We start from the raw sequence: 23000 nt of genomic DNA on the forward strand, positions 1-23000 counted from the left end.
CGGTGGACTGGAGGGGGGTGCAAACATAGCGGAGAGGGCATCAGGCTTGCCATTGCACGAACCAGGGCGGAAAGAGAGGCAGAAATTGAACCCGCTGAGAAATAAAGCCCAGCGAGCTTGCCGGGGATTAAGCCGCTTGGCGGAACGGAGATAAACTAGGTTCTTGTGGTCATTCCATCTCATAACGGGTGTAACGGTGCCCTCCAACCAGTGCCTCCACTCCTCCAGGGCCCAAACGATGGCTAGCAGCTCTCAGTTTCCGTTGTCATAGTTCTGCTCGGATGTAGACAAGCGACGGGAGAAAAAGGCACAGGGATGATGTTTTTGGGAAACTGGGTCACGCTGGGAGAGGACTGCTCCAGCTCCCGTGCCAGAGGCGTCAACCTCCACCACGAACTGGAGGGAATGGTCAGGGTGTCGCAGGATGGGAGCACTGGTGAACAGTTCTTTGAGGCGTTTGAATGTTTGAGATGTGGCAGGGGTCCAATGGAAAGGTGACCTGATGGAGGTGAGAGGTACAGCAACCTTTCTGTAGTCATGGATGAAACATCGATAGAAGTTGGTGAAACCTAGGAAACGTTGAAGCTCCTTGTGTGTGGAGGGAATGGGCCAGTTGACGACTGCTTGGATCTTTGCTGGGTCTGGTTGTAACTGTCCTTTGGCAATGATGTAGCCCAAAAAGTGAACGGAGGAGAGGTGCCATTCGCATTTTTCAGGTTTCACGAAGAGGCGGTTCTCAAGAAGGCGTTGGACGACTTGACGGACATGCTGGCGTTGTTCTTCGGGGGAGCGGGAGAAGATGAGTATGGTCCTTGCTGAACATGGGGGATAGATTGTGATCATCTTCAGTGAACCGGAGAGATCGGTAGGTGTAACTGGCGGCTGAGGTGTGCTGGAGGACGGGATGGCTGAAAGGAGACATTGGGAATGACAGAAGTAACTCCAACCAGTGATTGACAGGTGGGTACAATATATGACAGGGTTGTGTTGTTTGAGCCAAGGGACAAGTGGCGTCAAGTGGAGATGACAAATAATTTGAGCGTTTCGCGATGATTCCCAGAAATTAGCAGTTTGAATGGTACCGTTGGGTTGGTGACAGGGGAGATGAGTCGCCCGTGCTGGGCCGTAACCTTCTTACAGGACGGGAGGGGCTCGAGGGGGAAACGAGAGCTGAGACGCCAAGCACTCAGGGATAAAATTTGTCATCTCCGCCGGAGTCAATGAGGGCAGAGACTGGTGTATTGCGAACGGGACCAAGAATGCATGCGGGAACAGTTATATGGGAGGGAGAGCTTCGGGAGGTGTTGGTTTGGCTCGCCACGACACTCTCAGGTCTTGGTGAGCCTGGTCTTGTGGCTTGAGAGTGCAGGTGGCAATAAAGTGACCAGGCTGTCCACAATAGATGCATAACCTCTGAGAGAAGCGGCGCTGTCGTTCCTGGGGGAGGTTGTCTTGTATTATGGCTAAAGAAATTCCATTTTTGAGGGAGGTGGGTTTGTCCCTGGTCCCGAGTTCGTCTTTCCCTTTGTGCTGCGTCGTTCCACCCGCATTCAATTGTGAGTATCCAGAAACCAATTGAGTAGGATGCTACGGAACTCGAACCTTGGGGGAGAGCTATGAGGCGCCGAGTGGCTTCCCTACCCTTAACGGGGTGATAGAAACCTTTCGTGAGTTTGGACATAACGTGAGCAGGTGGTGTGGCACGGCGGCGTGGCTGGAGCAAGCAGCGAGGCGGGGAAGGCACGGAAGGAACACTTGAGACGGGAGAGAACAAAATCGGGTAAGTACAGATGCGGGTCATCGGATAATTACTCGCATACCGCAGAGACCTGGAAGTACGAGCGTTGGCCAGTGAGTCACAAGTGTCAATACTCAGGCGACGGCTTCCCGGAACCGACGGGCTGACACGCAGGCAGTGATGAGTGCTGATTGACGACAGGTGCACGGCCGACGTGATGCTGATTGCTGGGGAACGAGAGAGGGGGAGAGTGAGGCAAGGCGCAAAGTGCCACCCAAGCTCCAAAGGAGGAACTGCAGGGCACAGATCATGACAGCTCTATTGGTAAACTAAAATTCTTATTAACTACTCCAAGTAGTCTTTAAATACTGCGTCTTGTTTTTGATGTCCACTGACAGCTATTATTTGTAGTTTTCATCGTATTTCATATTTTCATAAACATTATTATGATTATTTTTTTTTTATTTCTCGATCACGTTTACACATGACAATGACCCATTGGTCCCTGCGCAATATGAAATGAAATGACATCACATTATAATGCATGTCTCAATGAATGAGTTGGGGCCAAGCATGGCAGTTTTGAATATTCGAAGTCTATGTCCAGTGAACAGTGAAGTGATAAATTGTGACCGAGCAAACTGAAATGCAACTGAACGCATCACTATGGGCGTCGAGGGTGGGCACATTTTGCATGCGAGAACCACAGGCCGCCCCCCCAGGTCGTCCGCAAACCATCTGGTTCACTGCTACACGCTTCCTTCCGGACCGCTTCGGGTTTTGTTCTTCTGACTTTCGGCCATCGGCGCTCAGGAGGACCGTAGCGCCTTGTCGCCCTCCGATAGCTCGCCACGACCCCGTTGCCACGGAATCCAAAACCCGAGCTATGTATCTCCCGGGATTCGGATTCGTGATTAGGGGTGTGGGCCCGCCCGACTTGTTCTGTGGAGTCCGAAGCGTGTGATTTTCTGGTCACATCAGCAGGGAGGTGCAGGGAGAGAGATAATGGAATGTGTTTGGGGGTGGGGGGAGTACCGGGGCCCTCCTTTGGTGGACCTGGCTGTCACACACAATATTTAGCATGAAAGCAACCCCCCAGCCTCTCTCCCCACCCCTACATTGTGCGTGGGGATCAAACTGCCCTCTTCCTGCAGTCTACATGACAGCAGAGGGGAGACAAACTGCGAGCGAGCGACGTTGTCCCTGCCTCCCCCCCCTCCCCCCGATCCCCACGCTTTGCTTTTGTGACTTTTTGAGAAAACCGAGGAACTTTTCGCCCATGTCACCGTCACACCTGAAGCCAGGACACTCAGCGGGCCGCAGCAAAGATCTTTGCCTTCTCTACGGATTAATTTAACCACACCGGGATTGGATGTAAGTGCTCGCAACTGCACTTTCGCCCCGTTGCCTCTCCGTAACCCTTTTTTTTTTTTTCAAATCGGATCAAAACGGTTTTGTTTTTTTTGTTTTTTGTTTTTTTTTATTATTCCAAGCCGGCCGACATAAGAACGAGGACCGTCACGGAGCCCGAATGACACCCTTTACCGCACACGAAAAGAACATTCACACTAAAAGACAAAATGGCTATTTTTAGCATGCAATTTCTCTCGACGCGACGCGCATTGGCAAATTTGCAACGGATTATTATTATTATTATTATTATTATTATTATTATTTGACTTGATTATTTACTTCTTTGATTCCCTGACGAACTGAAAACGAAACTGCTCGCAATTTACGGCGCAAATGAACGATATTCATCTCGAATAAATAGAGGAATACTGACTTCGCAGAGGCAGACGAGCATGTGAAAAATATTTCGAGGTCCAAAATTGATAGGCGGCAGGTGGTTGCAGACCCCCCCCCCCCCACCCCCACCCCCGCACACACACACACACACACACACACACAAACACACAGCCGCGCGACTTGTTTATTAACAAGTAGAAGTTCACTGGCAATTTCCAAGAACTGTTCCGTTAGTGACAATATATATATTTTTTAAAATACTTCATTACTTTATCTTTATTTGGAGAAGTAGATTCGGTTGAAAAATACACTAAAATTATATATATATAAATATATATATATATATATATATATATATGTCGGAATTAATCTTTGTGCTTGTAAATAAAAATCCGCGCGTTCCATTGAATGCGTTGCACGATCATTATAACATTATAACGCGGATTCGGGAGGCCCCGAACCTCATTGGAACGTTCAATTCGACGATCGCGATCGCTGCAAAGAAATAAAAAAAAAAATCCACGCGCGCATTGACCCCCCCCCCCCCCCACCCCCCACCCCCGCCCCACAAGCAAATTAAAAAGGCAAATATCCCAAAGTAGGAACGAATTTAACGTTCCTTTGCTTGTTGTTTTTGCCGTGCGAGGCCGCGGCCCGCTGGAGTGAGAATAATGCATATACAACAAAAAAACATAGCAATCATTTACTGTACGTATTTTATTTAAAAAAAAATGTTTTTGGGGGGGGGGGGGGGGGGGGGGGTTATCAATAATCGTTATTTGACGTTTGCGTTATTAAACGTTTGCGTTCAAATGCGTGCTTCATTTTTTTCCCCGTCGCACACGATTCAAAATGTGGTCAACGAATTTAATTGTTTTCCGAACAATTAAAAACTCGATATGTTCCTTCAACACATTTTAATGTTCGGCTGAAGTCCATTTGTTCAATTTTTTTTCCTTCCCCTCCCAGTTCATCAACGCAAATAAAGGCGGCACGCGAATATAACTTTCCAATTTACAAAGCGGAGGGATGTACAGAAATATAGAAACATGGAGAAATAGCAGCACCTTTATCTCCCTCAACTCAATCGTATGCAAATGATCGCATGATACGAGGCCACAAATTAACATCTGCAAACATTGGAGCCAAATTCCATCTGCCGGGCCTCCTCGAGGAGGCCCTTAATAAGTCCTCAGGCAGCAAAGTGACACACATCTTAATCAAGTCTTAATCCCCCCGAATTAATTCCCCGCGCGTTTATGAATAATCCCCCCCCCCCCCCCCCCCCCGGCTGCCCGTGCAAAATGCGGACAGTCTGCACAACGGACGCGCCAAGTCACATCCTTGATTATCTTTTGGGATTATGATTATTATCATCATATATATATATATATATATATATATATATATTAATGAGTTGATACTGCTTATGCCAACCGATGCAAATGGAATATTCAACCAGAAGACACCACGCACACCTCAAAAAAAAAAAAAAAAAAAAAAAAAATCCCCCCCAAAAAAAGAAAATCCACTCACATCCTTGTAATGTCATTTGCTCGGCATGAAGTGGATGCTCGCCTCCAAAGAGAAGCGCACATTTGAGTTGACTGTGCTGTGCGATCGCCCATCTTGTTAGCCTGTGTGGCAGCTTGTCGGTCATTAGCAGGGGGGTGTGGATGGATCTTGATTTCGGAAACATTGTCAAGTTGTTGTCGTCCCCCCCCCCCCTGGTGTGTGCGAGGCGGGAAGGGCAGGGGATCTGGGAGGGGGGGGGGGGGGGCGTCAGGGTGCTGACACCTTGTTCTAGGCGAAATGCATCACCCAAAGGACCTTACTGCCAAGCCACTGGGCCTCTCGGCACCACATTGACACCACTCCGTCTGACCGTCCATCACTCTCAGATATATATCACCCCTCTGGATTGTCTTACGATCATATTTCAGACGGGGAAAAACTAGGCCTTGCTCGGATCGAGCGGGGTCACAAAGAGGGGGCCGCGTTCGTGTCCTGCAAATAGTCTGACTGAATTCTACCCAAAGGGACTGAAGCTTTTGGTTTGAACACCGAGGACCGACTCAACCCAAGGTATCACAGTTGTACTTGGTGTACTTTTCACCAAGTACCGCAGTTTGGACATTAACACTGCGCTTAAATATATATACTAAAAAGAAATGTACTTCAATGATATTGAAATACTTTAATTTAGTATTATGTATTGCGCATAAAAGTGAAATAAAAAAATTGTACCTCTATAAATGATGACCTGCAAATGTTTTGTATTTAATACAGTTCAATACAACTGACCTGTACTTAACAACTATCCTGGATTTAAAAAAAACAAACAAAACATTGCAGCCACTGTAACAGGCACAGTTTGAACATTTAATTCAGTAATACTTTCACGTAGCGCTAGAGGGAGCCCGTGTGCCACTAGTGGTCTTCGTACCACACTTTGAGAATCACTGTCATGGAGCATTGCAGTTCAAATAAAAAAGGGAATACGTGACGCTGAAAGGACAAGAGCTATGTTATTTTCTGTCATTGCGTTATGCCAACACACGATTTCCATGCATGTAAACGAGGCAAAGCGGATCTTTTCAAAGATAATCTCTTTACTGGGAGTTTATGACCTTAAACAGACTCAAGTGGTCTTTCCCAAGAAAGGACTTCTGGAAGTCAAATTGAAGCGGAATTGTAATACGTCATTCAATTTGGTTTACAGCTTTAGTGTGGGATGATGTGAGCCTATATCCCAAATTCTATTATCTGTAGCACTTATCCTGTGCGGGGTCTTAGAAGTCTGGAGCCTAGCCCAGCTGAGGTTGGATCACGCTGTAAGCTCGCCTGTCAGGCCGTTAACGCTCTGTCTCATCGAGACCAGCACATATAGTCAGCCACTATATGGACACAAATATTGGGTAACTCTTCTTAGGCACCACTCACCAGTAGTTTAATTTCCTTGAAACTTCCAGTTGTGGTGCGGTGGTACACTCGCCTGACTTTGGCGCGGGCAGCGTGGGTTCAGTTCCCACTCGGTTGACGGTGCGAATGCGAGTGCGAATGGTCGTCCGTGTTCAGGGTGTAGTCCGCCTTTTGCCCGAAGTCAGCTGGGATAGGCTCCAGTGCCCCGTGATCCTACACGGGATAAGCGGTGTTGGAAATGGATGGACTTCCAATTGTGGGAACGGTTTTCTGTTCCGATGTAAATGGTGCCGTAGTACACGAAAGATGAGTTATGCGTGGAAAAACCTGACATCAACACAAGCAAACACCTGGCGCTCTGTTTTCGTGGGCTGCGCATCTGCAGCGGGGAGCAAATCCTGGTGGATCCTGGTTTTCGTACAAGCGCAAGCAAGCGTATATGCCAATTTGGCAGACTTCTACGCCAAGCTGGGTGTTTGGGCACAGTGTGGGTGTGTACTTAGAAATGCGCCTGGCAAAGTGACAATTAGGTGGCATAAAGTCGATTAAATAGATAAAAAGGTAAATCGCTGGTCCAACGCGATTTTAATCAATTTGATTGGGGCACAGGCAGACAGATACTGAGCTCTGCGGACATATTTAAGTTGGGAGCGGTTGTCACCAGCTTCTTCTATATTTAATAAGGGTACCCGCCGGAATTGACAAGGATGAATCGCTGCGATTACGCATCGTCCTCTTTCGCACGGAGATGTCTTTGTCGTTATCAGTTAATTAGGCCACATTTAAAGGGAATGAGAGGAGCCGCTTTGACTGGCAGTGAATGAATTGACTGGCCTGCCCTCGTCGATGAAATTACGGGCTCATATTTACTCCCTTTTTTCAGTAACCGTCGGACAGTTATGGCCTAAAGCTCACACGGAGATTTCAATGCTCTTACGAAAGCCTGGAAATGCAACAGCGAAAGTAAACCACACAAATATGTCATGTTTATTTGCAAACAACAACAATGCAATAATAGTCCGCCTTTCGCCCGAAGTCAGCGGTGTTGACAATGGATGGATGGATGGATGGATGGATTGATGATGATGATGAAGGGTTGTTTGGCTACACCCGTGTGTGACCGTCGAGCGACTGGTGAGGTGTAACCCTACCTATTTCCCCCAAAGAAAGTTATCCATTTTTTTTTTTATTATTGCAATTTGCTACACTCAACTGTGTAGATAGCATGGATACAGATAGTGATCTCACCCCGCGAAAGCATTTGTTAAACGTTTGCATTTAACGTGTATTCTGTGTGTCCGTGCGCAGAGCCTGGTTATGGATTTTAACCTCCTGACGGACAGTGACGCCCGCAGCCCGGCGCTGTCGCTCTCCGACTCCGGAACCCCGCAGCACGACCAGGGATGCAAGGGCCAGGAGAGCAGCGGTGAGTGAGGCGAAACTCAATCCGGTTCCGCCCAAGGAAGTCGCTAGTTATATTCCATAACAACAATAACACTTTTTTTTTTTTTTTTTTCTCCGCATCAATAATGATAATGAAAGTATGCATGTAATTGCATACATGATTATGTACCGTAAGTCAGACTGAATTGACATAATTGCAATTTACGAGGTAAAGCGGCGAAAATGAAAATGAAAATGAAAAGCGTGGAAAATGACGTCGGTTTTAATCACGTGCAGCCGAAAGTAATAAAGTGTAATTAGGTACCTTTCCCTCGTGTGTTGTGGGTGCAAATTGGAAATTGAAATCCCGAAAACGTCGAATCACAAGTTATATCAGATGCTGTGGTTGAGTGCGGTAATATCATATCATATTTGCTCAGATCATAGGCTCCACTTATCCAGTGAATGAAGAAATAATCCAATGGAAGTGTATGAAATCAGACAGCATAGCCTACCTCTCTCCGTGGATTGGCTGGGAGAAATCCCAATTCTAACACTAATGCCCGTATGGTCCATTGTCCTTTAAAATGCGAGATGCGAAAGTTTAAAGACCGATTTTCCCGATTCCCCGCAGTGGATTCAGGTCATTGTCATAGACCATTGTCTGTCTTCACGCTACCCCTTCGAATTAATTGCATAGCATTGAATTATTCAGGTGATGCTCGAATTCCGTGGGCCAGTTCAGACACTGATGGGATACACCCTCGATTCCATTATTATGATTAACGATTATTATTCCGCTGATGATCCCGATGCATCGCTGCGTAGGGAGCGTAACGAAAGCCTATGGAGATAAATATGTGCCTTGTTGGCCTTGTAAAGGCATAGAAAGGAATTAAATGCGCGATCCGAGCATGTACCCGCTAATCCGGAATAATTGGACACTGTCAGCTGTTTGTGTGGTCTCAGAAAGTAGAAGCTATTTCCAGCTATTCCGATTTTTCAATTGGGTCTCCGAAGAGCCCGCGAGAGCGTCACATTGCACGCGGTGGCTTCCTTTTCCATTTGATCCAGTCTTCTTCTTCGAATTAAGATAATGAAGTCGCTGATAGAAGTCAGCCCATGCGGTTCACATGCAAATATCTCCGCACTATTGTCTTTTTTTAAATCAAATGAAAGTGCCGAGGTCTACGAGTGGTTCTTGTCCGCGCGACGCTTGACTGGTGGATTGCACTGAATAGTTTGGGTCAACGGTTGTGCGGGAATAGAGATGCATGGCTTTTTTTTTTGTATCTGCAGTTTGTGTCACACGCAGGCCCCACAATCTCTACACGACTATATTGTATGTTTAATAAAGCCGTATAATTTAACCAACTAACGACCACAATAATAAGCACATTGTGAAATGAACATCTTTCAATAAAACTCGGCTTTGTTGGGGGGGGGACCTCATTAACCTTTGTAAGAGCACCTATTGCCCGTTGTCCTCAGCAGTAGGGAGATTAACATAATGAGGTAGGCGACGCGCGGTTTGACGCCCTAACAAAGTGTCAAAGTCAAACTATTCTGAGCTGAGGTACAGATGCGGCACATTTGACATTACTCGCGGAACAGCTATTTCCTCTAGCGTTCGTTCGTTGTCAGAAGTCGCACAGAGGAGACAAGGAAAAGAAACGGGAGCATGTTTTCAGCGCTGGTTTGCAAGGATGAGCGGAATGCCTCCAAAATCTATTTAGGGATGGCTTGTCTGAAGAGTATAATTTTCGACAAGTACACGTTCATTTATAGATTGTACACATAAAAAAAAAAAAAAACTTGCATTCTCTTAACCACAAAATGCTAATATGTTGCCTTATATCTTAAAACCATATATCAAACATGAATGAAAAGTGAAAGCTGGAAATTAAATGTGGAACTTTTTCAACATCATGAAAAATTACAAGTGAATGTTTAACTGTTGGACCCTACACCTGCTGTAATTTTAATGAATGTTCTTCTCACAATCCTTTAGAAATAATTATTACTTTTGGGCAGACACCAAAAATACTTACATATATATATATATATATATTTTTTTTTTTTTGTATTATAATTTTTTTTTTCTACATCCACAAATATTGTAAAGGTACATTTTCATCCAGAAGATTACATGAGCGAGGTTATTTGTTTAAAAGCCTTGCATAATAAGCTGCGCCGTGAAGCTGACCTGTAAAAAGTCTGGTTTGTCAGCACATTATCAGTCAGATTGCTCCCATTGTTAGGAAGCGCGTTGCTCTAAAAAGGGCTGCCCTTTCCTCTGTATTGTGTTTTAGACTTTGGCCTTAAGTGACAGCTTAGCCAGTGTCAGTTTACTGCCAGATAACAGCCTCAGCTTGGCTCTTATTGGTTTTGCCGGTGGCCCTGTGGAGTCTCTTTTTAAACCCTGCTGATGATTTCAAACCGCTCCCAGAGAGTTAAACCCTCACCAAACAGAGCCCAACCTGCACCACTCACAAAAGCCTGATCCGCAGGATTAGCTGGCCAACTAATTTCGCTTCTTTCTGTGAGGTCCTCACAGCAGCGGCAGCCAAAGCTGGTGGAGTCCTGGCAGACATGACATGGATGTGTGGTCCTCTAAACTCATTGGGCGGGGGGACAGATATAACCGCTCAGTATTTTGGCACATCTCTGAATGTAATCGAACCAATGGTTGCCATGAACTAGCCCAAATGATATAAAGATTTCAGATATGATCTCACAATATTTTCCACATGCGCTTTGGTGTTGAAGTGATCAAGAGCGCCACAATTAGCGATGCTTTACAATAGAGAATTAGGGTTCTATTTTTGGAGACGGCGCGAAACCTCTTCTTTCCTGATTTTCACACAAGCGCATGGCTCACTGTGTCCGTTGGCCAATTTGGCAGAGCAGTCTACGCCCGGCAAGGTGACAATTTGGTGGCAGAAAGTAGGTCTAAAGTTACGCCTGCTCAGACCACGTCTAAATACTGCCGGAAGGTAGGCCACTTGTCTAACGTGATTCTTGTGAATTTGATCGGGACACAGGCAGACAGATAAAGAGGTTTGTGGACATATTTAAGTCGCCAGTTTATTCCAGCTCATTCTGTATTTAATAGGGGTACCCGGTCACATTGTCTGTTGCCACAACGGCCAGAGGTGACAATGCTCCGCTCACAGACGGATCGCTCCGATTACGCCACTGTCCTCATCTATACAGAGATGTCTCCGTCGAGACCGTCAGTTGCACCACATTTAAAGGGAATGGGAGGAGCCGCTTTGATTGGCAAAAAAATGAAGTCAGCTGTAGACGCTTCCACAATGGCGCCCGTCCATTGTCACGTCCGCCGGAGGCCACTAGTAGACGAAATTACCAACACCAGACTAACCCACCCTTGGCGCATAGTTGCCGGATTTATGCCGGACACAAAAATCGAGCCCTAAGACTGTGAAACTTAATTTCTTTTGATGTACCAAAGCAAAGAGAACTGCATTAGGTCGCTTGACTTGTATGGCCCGATAAAGAAATATATGTGTTACACGTATCACCTTACAGAAGTAAATATTTTGAAGTATAAGGATGCAAGTAAAACATCAATGTTCTGTACTGCTTGCCCTTATTGTGGTCGCTGGTCAACCGGGGCCTATCCCAATTGATTTCGGCAAGAGGTGGGGCACACCCTGGACTGGTTGCCATTCAATCGCAGCAGGGCACGCATAGACAATCAACCATTCACACCTATGGATATTTTAGAGTCATGTGGTGCTACATTTGAAATGCCATGAAAATGGATGGAGCCCACTCTTATCTAACCAGGCTCGATTCGTGATTGGAGTAGAGTAACAAGTTGACAAACTCAAAGAACATTCAGCAATTATTTTTCTCTGCCTTTGTCTATCACCGTAACCGAAAGGCACAAGGAAAAGATTTAAAATGCTCTACATATGGACATATGAGTTGGAGAAAGGTATATACAGTGGGTACGGAAAGTATTCAGACCCCCTTCAATTTTTCACTCTTTCTTTATATTGCAGCCATTTGCTGAAATCGTTGAAGTTCATTTCCCCCCCTCATTAATGTACACACAGCATCCCACATTGACATAAAAATGGAATTGTTGAAATTTTTGCAGATTTATTAAAAAAGAAAAACTGAAATATCACACAGCCATAAGTAGTCAGACCCTTTGCTCAGTATTTCGTAGAAGCACCCTTTTGAGCTAATAGAGCCATGAGTGTTTTGGGGAATGATGTTTTTCACACCTGGATTTGGGGATCATCTGCCATTCCTCCTTGACAGGTTGGATGGTGAATGTTGGTGGACAGCCATTTTCAGGTCTCTTCAGAGTTGCTCAATTGGGTTTAAGTCAGGGCTCTGGCTGGGCCATTCAAGAACAGTCACAGAGTTGTTCTGTAGCCACTCCTTCATTATTTTAGTTGTGTGCTTAGGGTCATTGTCTTGTTGGAAGGTGAACCCTCGGCCCAGTCTGAGGTCCTGAGCACTCTGGAGAAGGTTTTCGTCCAGGATATCCCGGAACTTGGCCGCATTCATCTTTTCTTCGATGACAACCGGTCGTCCTGTCCCTGCAGCTGAAAAACACCCCCACAGCATGATGCTGCCACCACCATGCTTCACTCTTGGGACTGTATTGGACAGGTGAGGAGCAGTGCCTGGTTTTCTCCACACATGCCGCTTAGAATTAAGGCCAAAAATGTCTATCTTGGTCTCATCAGACCAAAGAATCTTATTTCTCACCATCTTGGAGTCCTTCAGGTGTTTTTTTAGCAAACTCCATGCGGGCTTTCATGTGTCTTGTACTGAGGAGAGGCTTCCGTCGGGTCACTCTGCCATAAAGCCCCGACTGGCGGAGGGCTGCAGTGATGGTTGACTTTCGAGAACTTTCTCCCATCTCCCGACTGCATCTCTGGAGCACAGCCACAGTGATCTTTGCGTTCGTCTTTACCTCTCTCACCAATGCTCTTCTCCCCCAATTGCTCTGATTGGCCCGACAGCCAGCTCTATGAAAGGTTCCGGTCGTCCCAAACATCTTCCATATAAGGATTATGGAACCTTAAGTGCACCAGAAAGTTGTTTGCAATCTTGGCCAGATCTGTGCCTTGCCACAATTCTGTCTCTGAGCTCTTCAGGCAGTTCCTTTGACCTCATGATTCTCATTTGCTCTGACATGCGCTGTGAGCTGTAATGTCTTATATAGACAGGTATGTGGCTTTCCTAAATAAGTCCAATCAGTATAATCAAACACAGCTGGACTCCAATATAGGTCTAGAACCATCTCAAGGATGATCAGAAGAAACGGACAGCACCCGAGTGTCACAGCAAAGGGTCTAAATACTTATGGGCTGTGTGATATTTCAGTTTTTCTTTTTTAATAAATATGCAAATATTTCAGCAATTCTGTTTTTTTTTCTGTCAATATGGGGTGCTGTGTGTACATTAATGAGGAAAAAATGAACTTAAATGATTTCAGCAAATGGCTGCAATATAACAAAGAGTGGAAATTGAAGGGGGTTTGAATACTTTCCGTACCCACTGTATATTTGTTTTTTTTCTCCCTATAATTTCCAAATCATCATTGTCATTTCACATCCTGTATTTGCCTTGATTGTGTTACGTTTTGTGATAATCTCAGGCTTGACGACTCCCTTTTGTTTTTTCCTCTCGCAAGACATTACACATGGTTAACAATCTGTAAGATCAGGTTACGCACAAAGTTATTTCTTGTGTGAAAGTATATGAAAAAGCTATCGGTCATCCATCTACCCATCCAGCCATCTCTGCCACTTGTCCTCAATAGGGTCACAGCAGAGCTGGAGCTTACCCAGCGGACTTTTCTTTGCGAGGGACGGACGACATTCTGCACTGGTTGCCAGTCAATTGTATCAAATCAAAGCACATTTTATTTATAGAGCACTTTTCATACAATGATACGCGTCTCAAAGTGCTTTACACGGTTAAAATCGGTCCCCTCCCACCTATTCCTGGGCACAGAGAAACCAAGTAGGAGTTGTAGGCCACATATAGAAGACAACCAGTCACACCCACAGCCGGACCCCTGCACAATTTAGTATTCAATGACCCTTAGCATACGGTAGTAAGTCGACCTATTGTTTAGCGAAGTTGATTTTTACGTGGTTCTTGATCTGAAAAAGTTTGAGAAACATTGTAAAAGACATAAATGTTAACGAGTTTAGTCACTCTGCTGACGCAATGACTGATCGTCCACTAACGAGCACACGCTCCTGTATATGACTGCAGACACAGAGAAATCCCACCAGAACCAGCTGGATGAATCCAGTACTGACGATGGCTCACTGAAGAAGAAGCAGCGGCGGCAGAGAACTCATTTCACCAGCCAGCAGCTCCAGGAGCTGGAGGCCACGTTTCAGAGGAACCGCTACCCTGACATGAGCACCAGGGAGGAGATCGCAGTGTGGACCAATCTCACAGAGGCACGGGTCAGGGTGGGTACACATTGATTTTAACAGGCAGCGTGGTTTTCCTTTTGTTGAAGCATTCAACAGGGATTTGGTTTCATGTGAATTATGCGCTTACAGAAATGTCATCGACAAAAACCTGAAACAGAGTGTTCGTACTGTATTTCTCACAATTGCGATCTGAACTAGCATGAAAGTATGAAGAATTGTTTCAAGAGGGAAAAAAAACAACCTGCGGCTAAGGCTGTCATACAAAAATGAATATTTTCGAGAGATACTGTGGTTGCACAAGTGTGCACACCCTCTCATTACTGCCGATGTGGCTGTGTTCAGAATTAACCCACCGCAATTAAACTAATGTTGAATGGAAGTCAGCACACAACTACCACCATTTAAAATGTCACCGATTAACAAAGAAACAAAACAGATTTCAGATGTTTTAGTCGGCTTTTCCTGACATTTGTGCTTTCCTGCAGAAGACTGTGGGTTTTGTGTTAACTGTTCATAATTCCCTCCACCTTGACTAAGCCCCAGTTACCCGAACCGTCTAAACATCCATTAATAGCCTGTCTACGTGTATTTCATCTGCAAGCATAATTTATGTGTTTTGGCAAAAAGATGTTGATAAACAGGTGTGTTATTCAACAGTGGAATTTTTTTTTTTTTTAAATGAATCAGTCATTTTATATTGTGCAGTTTCTAAAAAAAAACCCATCGGAGCAGTGTTTTTTTTTTTTTGGATGGGGCAGCTGTTGCTGTATAACAAAGAAGTTGGCCTGTGACTGAAGGGCCCCAAGTTTGATTCCAGCTGCTATACAGCATAGACAAAAGCAGGCGAATCGAATATTTGAGGAGGCAGAGATCCATTGCGATTGAATGAAATCATTTTACAGTCCATTTACCTTCTGTACTGTACTTAATCTGATTAAAGTTGATCTTTCATGTGAGGGTTAATGATGGGCATCATAACTGATTGACTGTTTGTTAAGAATTCTGTCGATCGGGTGGAGTTGAATATTGATGAATTCCATTTTGAAGCAGCTGAGGCAGATTGTGGTGTACTACTTGGCTGTGACCAGTACTGACGATTCCATCTCAACTCATTTGCTGACTAAATATGATTTGTGGGAAATTATGTACTAATCCACATGAACTCCTCTGAGCAGCATTATTCTGCTGAAAACAACTCTGACATTAAAGTCAGGAGTTCTGAAAATTCAGAGACCAACCCTTTTGTATATTACACAAATAATCAATTAATTGATCCCTAATTGTCACATACTTCATACGGGAAATTCTGCGAAAAGCCCATCCCTAGTTTGTATTGGCATCGCTTAAACCAAATGTGCAATGACCTTTACTGTTTAAAACTAAGATGAGTTTGAACCTACTAGGATCGTATTCGTAATGTATTGTTGCCTTGCAATAAATGATCTGTGATGAGCAGGACAAACATATCTGCAGAGAAGCAACCACATAACCTTGACATTTAGCCCTCTCCATAAACCTTTACACAGCATAGCTGTGTAAAGGTGAGTAGCTTCTGTCCTCCAGTGGGGGTTTCCCCCCCCCCCCCCCACTGTCACTGGGTGGGATGGAAAAGTCCGCAGCTTTATGCTCATGTTGATGATCAACAGGATTATGTTACTGCAGATGGTTGGATGATACATAGAACTGGATTGTTAAAAAAAAGGAGCTGAGATGACAAATGTGTCAATGGTAAAGAATTGAAAGAAAAAATATGAATTTGTTCCCCATAACCTATCATACAAAAAGGAATACATTTGTTCCAGTCACAACAGGTTGCCCTCATTAAGCCTTTATTAACTCGACATGCTGTGTTTGATGAAAAAAAAGCCTGTCATACCTTCCGAAATAATCCGCAATATGATAAAAAAAAAACAACATCCATCCACCCATCTTCTACCGCTTATCCGGGTCAGGTCGCGGGGGCGGTAGCTTCAGCAGGGACGCCCAGACTTCCCTTTCCCCAGCCACTTCATCCATCTCTTCCGGGGGGATCCCGAGGCGTTCCCAGGCCAGCCGAGGGATGTAGTCTCTCCAGCGTGTCCTGGGTCGTCCCCGGGGTCTCCTCCCGGTGGGACGTGCCCGGAACACCTCACCAGGGAGGCGTCCGGGAGGCATCCGAATCAAATGCCCCAGCCACCTCATCTGGCTCCTCTCGATGTGAAGGAGTAACGGCTCTACTCTGAGATCCTCCCGGATGACCGAGCTTCTCACCCTATCTCTAAGGGAGAGCCCGGACACCCTGCGGAGGAAACTCATTTCGGCCGCTTGTATCCTGGATCTCGTTCTTTCGGTCACGACCCACAGTTCGTGACCATAGGTGAGGGTGGGAACGTAGATCGACCGGTAAATCGAGAGCCTTGCCTTTCGGCTTAGCTCCTTCTTCACCACAACGGACCGATACAAAGTCCGCATCACTGCAGACGCCGCACCAATCCGCCTGTCGATCTCCCGTTCCATTCTTCCCTCACTCGTGAACTAGACCCCAAGATACTTGAACTCCTCCACTTGGGGCAGGATCTCATCCCCGACCCTGAGAGGGCACACCACCCTTTTCCGACTGAGGACCATGGTCTCAGATTTGGAAGTGCTGATTCTCATCCCAGCCGCTTCACACTCGGCTGCGAACTGCTCCAATGAAAGTTGGAGGTCACGGCTTGATGGAGCCAACAGAACCACATCATCTGCAAAAAGCAGAGATGCAATACTGAGGCCACCAAACCGGACCCCCTCTACGCCTCGACTGCGCCTAGAAATTCTGTCCATAAAAGTTATGAACAGAATCGGTGACAAAGGGCAGCCTTGGCGCAGTCCAAGCCTCACCGGAAACGAGTCCGACTTACTGCCTGATATGCGGACCAAACTCTGACTCCGGTCGTACAGGGACCGGACAGCTCGTATCAGGGGGTTCGGTATCCCATACTCCCGAAGCACCCCCCACAGGACCACCGGAGGGACACGGACGGTCGAACGCCTTCTCCAAGTCCACAAAACACATGTAGACTGTTTGGGCGAACTCCCATGCACCCTCGAGGACCCTGCCAAGGGTGTAGAGCTGGTCCACTGTTCCACGGCCAGGACGAAAACCACACTGCTCCTCCTCAATCTGGGATTTAACTTCCCGACGGACCCTCCTCTCCAGCAACCCTGAATAGACCTTACCAGGGAGGCTGAGGAGTGTGATCCCCCTGTAGTTGGAACACACCCTTCGGTCCCCCTTCTTAAAAAGGGGGACCACCACCCCAGTCTGCCAATCCAGAGGCACTGTCCCCGATGTCCACAGGATGTTGCAGAGGCGTGTTAACCAGGACACCCCCACAACACCCAGAGCCTTGAGGAACTCCGGGCGAATCTCATCCACCCCCGGGGCCTTGCCAACGAGGAGCTTTTTAACCACCTCGGCGACCTCAACCCCAAAGATAGGAGAACCCGCCTCAGAGAACCCAGACTCTGCTCCCTCATGGGAAGGCGTGTCGGTGGAATTGAGGAGGTCTTTGAAGTATTCTCCCCACCGGCTCACAACGTCCCGAGTCGAGGTCAGCAGCGCCCCATCCCCACTATACACAGTGTTGATGGTGCACTGATTTCCCCTCCTGAGACGTCGGATGGTGGACCAGAATTTCCTTGAAGCCGTCTGGAAGTCTTTCTCCATGGCCTCACCGAACTACTCCCATGCCCAAGTTTTTTCTTCAGCGACCACCAAAGCTGCTTAGCCAGCTGGTACCCATCAGCTGCCTCAGGAGTCCCACAGGCCAAAAAGGCCCGATAGGATTTCTTCTTCAGCCTGACGCCATCCCTCACCACTGGTGTCCACCAACGGGTTCGGGGATTGCCGCCACGTCAGGCACCAACCACCTTACGGCCACAGCTCCGGTCGGCCGTGTCAGCAATGGAGGCGCGGAACATGGTCCACTCAGACTCAATGTCCCCCACCTCCACTGGGACGTGAGTGAAGGTGGGAATTGAACCTCCCGCTGACAGGGGATTCTACCAGATGTTCCTAGCAGACCCTCATGATACGTTTGGACCTGCCAGGTCGGACCGGCATCTTCCCCCCCTATCGGAGCCAACTCACCACCAGGTGGTGACCAGTTGACAGCTCTTCTCTTCACCAGAGTGTTCAAGACATGTGGCCGCAAGTCCGATGACATGACCACAAAGCCAATCATTGAACTGCGACCTAGTGTGTCCTGGTGCCAAGTGCATGTGTGGGCACCCTTATGATTGAACATGGTGTTTGTTATGGACAATCCGTGGTGAACACAGAAGTCCAATAACAGAAAACCAATTGGGTGGAGGCCGTTCCTCCCAATCACGGCCTTCGAGGTCTCACTGTCATTGCCCACATGTGCATTAAAGCCCCCCAGCAGAACGATGGCATCCCCAGTTAGAGCGCTCTCACCGTGAGCAACTCCAGAGTGGAAGAGAGTCCAACCCCTCTCAAGAGGACTGCTCCCAGAGCTCAAGCCAGAGCTCAAGCCATGTGTAGTCTATATCTAGTCAGAACGTCTCGACCTCACACACCAGCTTGGGCTCCTTCCCCGCCAGAGAGGTGACATTCCACATCCCGAGAGCCAGCTTCTGTAGCCGGGGATCGGATCACCAAGGTCCCTGCCTTAGGCCACCGCCCAGCTCGCACTGCACCCGACCCCTATTGCCCCTCCCACAGCCCATGGGAAGGGGGATCCACGTTATCCATTCGGGCTGTGCTCAGTCGGGCCCCATGGGTGCAGGTCCGGCCACCAGGCGCTGGCCTTTGAGCCCCGCCTCCAGGCCTGACTCTGGAGGGGGGCCCCGGGGACCCGCGTCTGGCCAGGTAAAATGTCTTCCTAAATATTTTAACGTCATAGGGCTTTTTGGAGCCGTGCTTTGTCTGGTCCCTCAACTAGGATCTTTTTGCCATGGGTGACCCTGCCAGGGGTATAAAGTCCCAGCCAACTTAGCTTCGAGGATCATTGGGACACACAAACCCCTCCACCATGATAAGGTGACGGCTCAAGGACCTTTAGCGTTTGATGACCCACTCCAGCCTACTGTACTTGATGATCTTTGTGCCTCAAATAATTTGAGCGTTGCCATGATTCCCATGTACTGTATGTGCTTTAGAATTATACTTTCTTTTTAGCTGATATTTTTTTAGAAGTACAAAGTCAAGTGAAAACTTGAGGGGTGACTGGTGTTTGGAAAAAGGAGTACCAATCCAATTTTGTTCCTGAATCAGACAGAAATTTATTTTAATTATCAGCAGACTTCAACATTGTGCTAAATGCCATTCTAGTTACATTATCTGATGTTATTCAGCCATCTGGGATTCCTTTAGCTGCAGAATAGATTTGATATATACGGTAGACCTTTTGGTGGCACGGTGGCCGACTGGTTAGAGCGTCAGCCTCACAGTTCTGAGGACCCGGGTTCAATCCCCGCGGGGCCCCGCCTGTGTGGAGTTTGCATGTTCTCCCCGTGCCTGCGTGGGTTTTCTCCGGCCACTCCGGTTTCCTCCCACATCCCAAAAACATGCATTAATTGGAGACTCTAAATTGCCCGTAGGTGTGACTGTGAGTGCGAATGGTTGTTTGTTTCTATGTGCCCTGCGATTGGCTGGCAACCAGTTCAGGGTGTACCCCGCCTCCTGCCCGATGACAGCTGGGATAGGCTCCGGCACGCCCGCGACCCTATTGAGGAGAAGCGGCTCAGAAAATGGATGGATGGATGGATGTACACCTATTGATACACAACCCCAATTCCAATGAGGTTGGGACGTTGTGTTAAACAAATAAAAACAGAATACAATGATTTGCAAATCATGTTCAACCTATATTTAATTGGATACACTACAAAGACAATATATTTAATGTTCAAACTGATAAACTTGATTGTTTTTTAGCAAATAATCATTAACTTGGAAATTTATGGCTGCAACACATTCCCAAAAAGATGGGACAGGTGGCAAAAAAGACGGAGAAATCACTTGTTTGCAACATCCCACAGGTGAACAGACTAATTGGGAACAGGTTGCATGTTCTCTCCATGCCTGTGTGGGTTTCCCCCGAGTACTCTGGTTTCCTCCCACATAGCAAAAACATGCGTGCTAGGTTGATTGAAGACTCTAAATTGCCCGTAGGTGTGAATGTAAGTCCGAATGGTTGTTTGTTTCTATGTGCCCTGCGATTGGCTGGCAACCAGTTCATGGTGTACCCCGCCTCTCGCCCGAAGATAGCTGGCATAGGCTCCAGCACGCCCGTGACCCTAGTGAGGATAAGCGGTACAGAAAATGGTTGGATGGATTTAGTTGCAGGCTAAACAAAAAAAAAAATTGCACGATGTTTTAAATTACAATTTCTTTGACTTTGAGTCATTAAACGTCTTGTATTCTTAACATGTATTATTCAAAATTTGCCCTATTTTGAAAACGCATATCTATGTTTGTACATTTAACAGACAGGGTATGAAAAAAAATCCTTTATAATCCGTTCATTGATTTTTAATCAACATTGAACCATCGACCAGTAGACTTGAGGTGAGGACAGGTTTGGCAGTTTAGTTACCATGTCACACAATGTCTCTCCATTCAAATAGACACAGAGTGCTGAATTTTGTGAGCGCCGTAAATCCATAAATCGGTGTGGAGGCGGGTTAGGCTGGGTTTTCGGAATTTTGCAGTTGTTTTTAAAAAAGGGAAGTCTGAGGTGTCGCGGGAGTGGACACAGCTGACGTTCATTTGCCGGCACTCAAAGCAGCTCCTCTCCTTCCCTTTCACTGTGGTGCAATGACAGTCGTAGACATCTCTGTACGGAAGAGGACGATGCGTAATCGCAGTGATTCGTGCATGAGTCGATCATTGTCACTGCTCTTGGCCAGTGTGGCAAAAGACAGGATGAGCGGGTACCCTTATTAAATACAGAATGTGATAATCACTGGTGACTTAAATATGTCCGTGGACCTCAGTATCTGTCTGCTTGTATGCCGATCAAATTCACCAAATTCGCCTTAGACCAGCTGTCTACCTTGCGCCAGTATTTAGACACGGTCTGAGCAGGCGTAAGTTCAGACGGGCTTCCAGCCACTAAATTCTCACTTCACCGGGCGCATCTCCAAGGACACACCCTCGCTGCGTTGGAACTGCCCAACTGGGAAACATGCACCACGAGCCTTGCGCTTGCACGAAAATCAGAATCCGTCGGCATTTTTGTCCCGCCCCAGATGTCGTGTCTACAAAAATAGCCCTTCCTATCTCGTAAGGTTATGGGTGAAGGAATTTATACCAGTAACATCAATGTATATTGGGTATTTTCTATGATGTAGTTATTCAAATATAATACTCCAACAACAGAACTCTATTTTTCAGAGGCTCGAAGGGATATTTGGCTGCAGAAACATGGCTCTTAACATTTTTCTTATTTTGACTTCTACAGGTATGGTTCAAGAACCGGCGTGCCAAGTGGAGAAAGCGGGAGAGGAACCAACAGGCCGAATTGTGCAAGAATGGCTTTGGTGCCCAGTTTAACGGACTCATGCAACCCTATGATGATATGTACACGGGTTACTCATACAACAACTGGGCCACCAAGAGTTTAGCAAGCAGCCAACTCTCCGCCAAGAGCTTCCCATTCTTTAACTCGATGAATGTAAGCCCCCTGTCATCCCAGCCCATGTTCTCTCCCCCGAGCTCCATCCCCTCTATGAACATGGCCTCAACCATGGTGCCCTCGGCGGTGGCTGGAGTTCCTGGCACAGGCCTCAACAACTTGGGAAACCTTAACAATCTCAATAGCCCCACAGCACTCAACTCAGCAGCAGCCACTTGCCCATATGCCAGCACAGCCAGCCCATATATGTACAGAGACACCTGTAACTCCAGTCTGGCCAGTCTGCGACTTAAGGCCAAGCAGCACACCAACTTCGCTTATCCCACTGTGCAGAATCCCGTGTCTAACCTGAGCCCCTGCCAGTATGCTGTCGACCGGCCAGTATGAAAAGGTATCGCCACTCTGAGGTCTCTATTGGCCCACTTCATATCGCTTCAGTTCCATCTCGAAACTGCCAGATGCATTGAGACGGACTGACTAAATCCAACGGAGCGTACGATTTCTCCAAACTGATACAAGAAAGGGACATGCCCGTAATGGACCACCCTGGTGCAAAGCAAAACTCACTTTGTAAGACTTTGCCAACTGACCAACTGCAAGCATTTCTAAAAAAAAAAAAAAAAAAAAAAAAAAAAAAAAAAAAATCCTCTCAAAAAATGTCATTTTCTAAATTGCATGATTAGAGTAAATTTAGTAGCCAAGGGGGAATGAGACAGGAAGGTTTCAACTGGACTCATGATCAACATCTTGTAAATGCTACTATTGCAGGAAAAGGAAACTGTGGTTTTAATGTTGGAAAAATCTCGGCTGTATATAACAGACTCTTTTCAGTTTTGTATGTGACAAAATAGTATATGAAAAAAAATAGGGCTTGAAGAATGAGAAAAGCAATTCCAGGGATTTTGGACACACAGACATCCTTTGGGGAAATTAATACTTCTGTTGTGAATTCCGTTTCCCCTGGGAAGGTCACAGGTCAAAGGCCAATTTAGACAAGCAAGAGGAGGGCAGTACTGGATTACAAAAATATTCAGTTTGATGCAACAAATAAGAATATCATCAACCTTTTTACCATGAAAAAGCCATTGATTATATTGATTTGTGTGGTGTTATACAAAGGGAGTCTGTGACAGTAAACTATAT

General features: G+C 46.5%; 1 protein-coding gene across 1 annotated transcript; it reads left to right on the plus strand.

Moving 5' to 3' along the window:
* Positions 1-2921: 2921 nt before the first annotated feature.
* Positions 2922-23000, plus strand: pitx3 (paired-like homeodomain 3). The gene is made up of 4 exons (XM_061690132.1): positions 2922-3112; positions 7718-7835; positions 14066-14271; positions 21684-23000. Exons 2-4 carry the CDS (start codon positions 7727-7729, stop codon positions 22242-22244), a joined length of 876 nt encoding a protein of 291 aa, XP_061546116.1. The 5' UTR covers positions 2922-3112; positions 7718-7726; the 3' UTR covers positions 22245-23000.

Source organism: Phycodurus eques, chromosome 11 (assembly GCF_024500275.1).
Source record: "Phycodurus eques isolate BA_2022a chromosome 11, UOR_Pequ_1.1, whole genome shotgun sequence".
NCBI lineage: Eukaryota > Metazoa > Chordata > Actinopteri > Syngnathiformes > Syngnathidae > Phycodurus > Phycodurus eques.

Bases quoted from the DNA above. Each gene is read 5' to 3' on its own strand.
- pitx3 (XM_061690132.1), top strand. From the start codon at position 7,727: ATGGATTTTAACCTCCTGACGGACAGTGACGCCCGCAGCCCGGCGCTG. The intron at 7,836-14,065 runs GTGAGTGAGGCG...ATATGACTGCAG, and splicing joins CAAGGGCCAGGAGAGCAGCG to ACACAGAGAAATCCCACCAG. The intron at 14,272-21,683 runs GTGGGTACACAT...TGACTTCTACAG, and splicing joins TCACAGAGGCACGGGTCAGG to GTATGGTTCAAGAACCGGCG.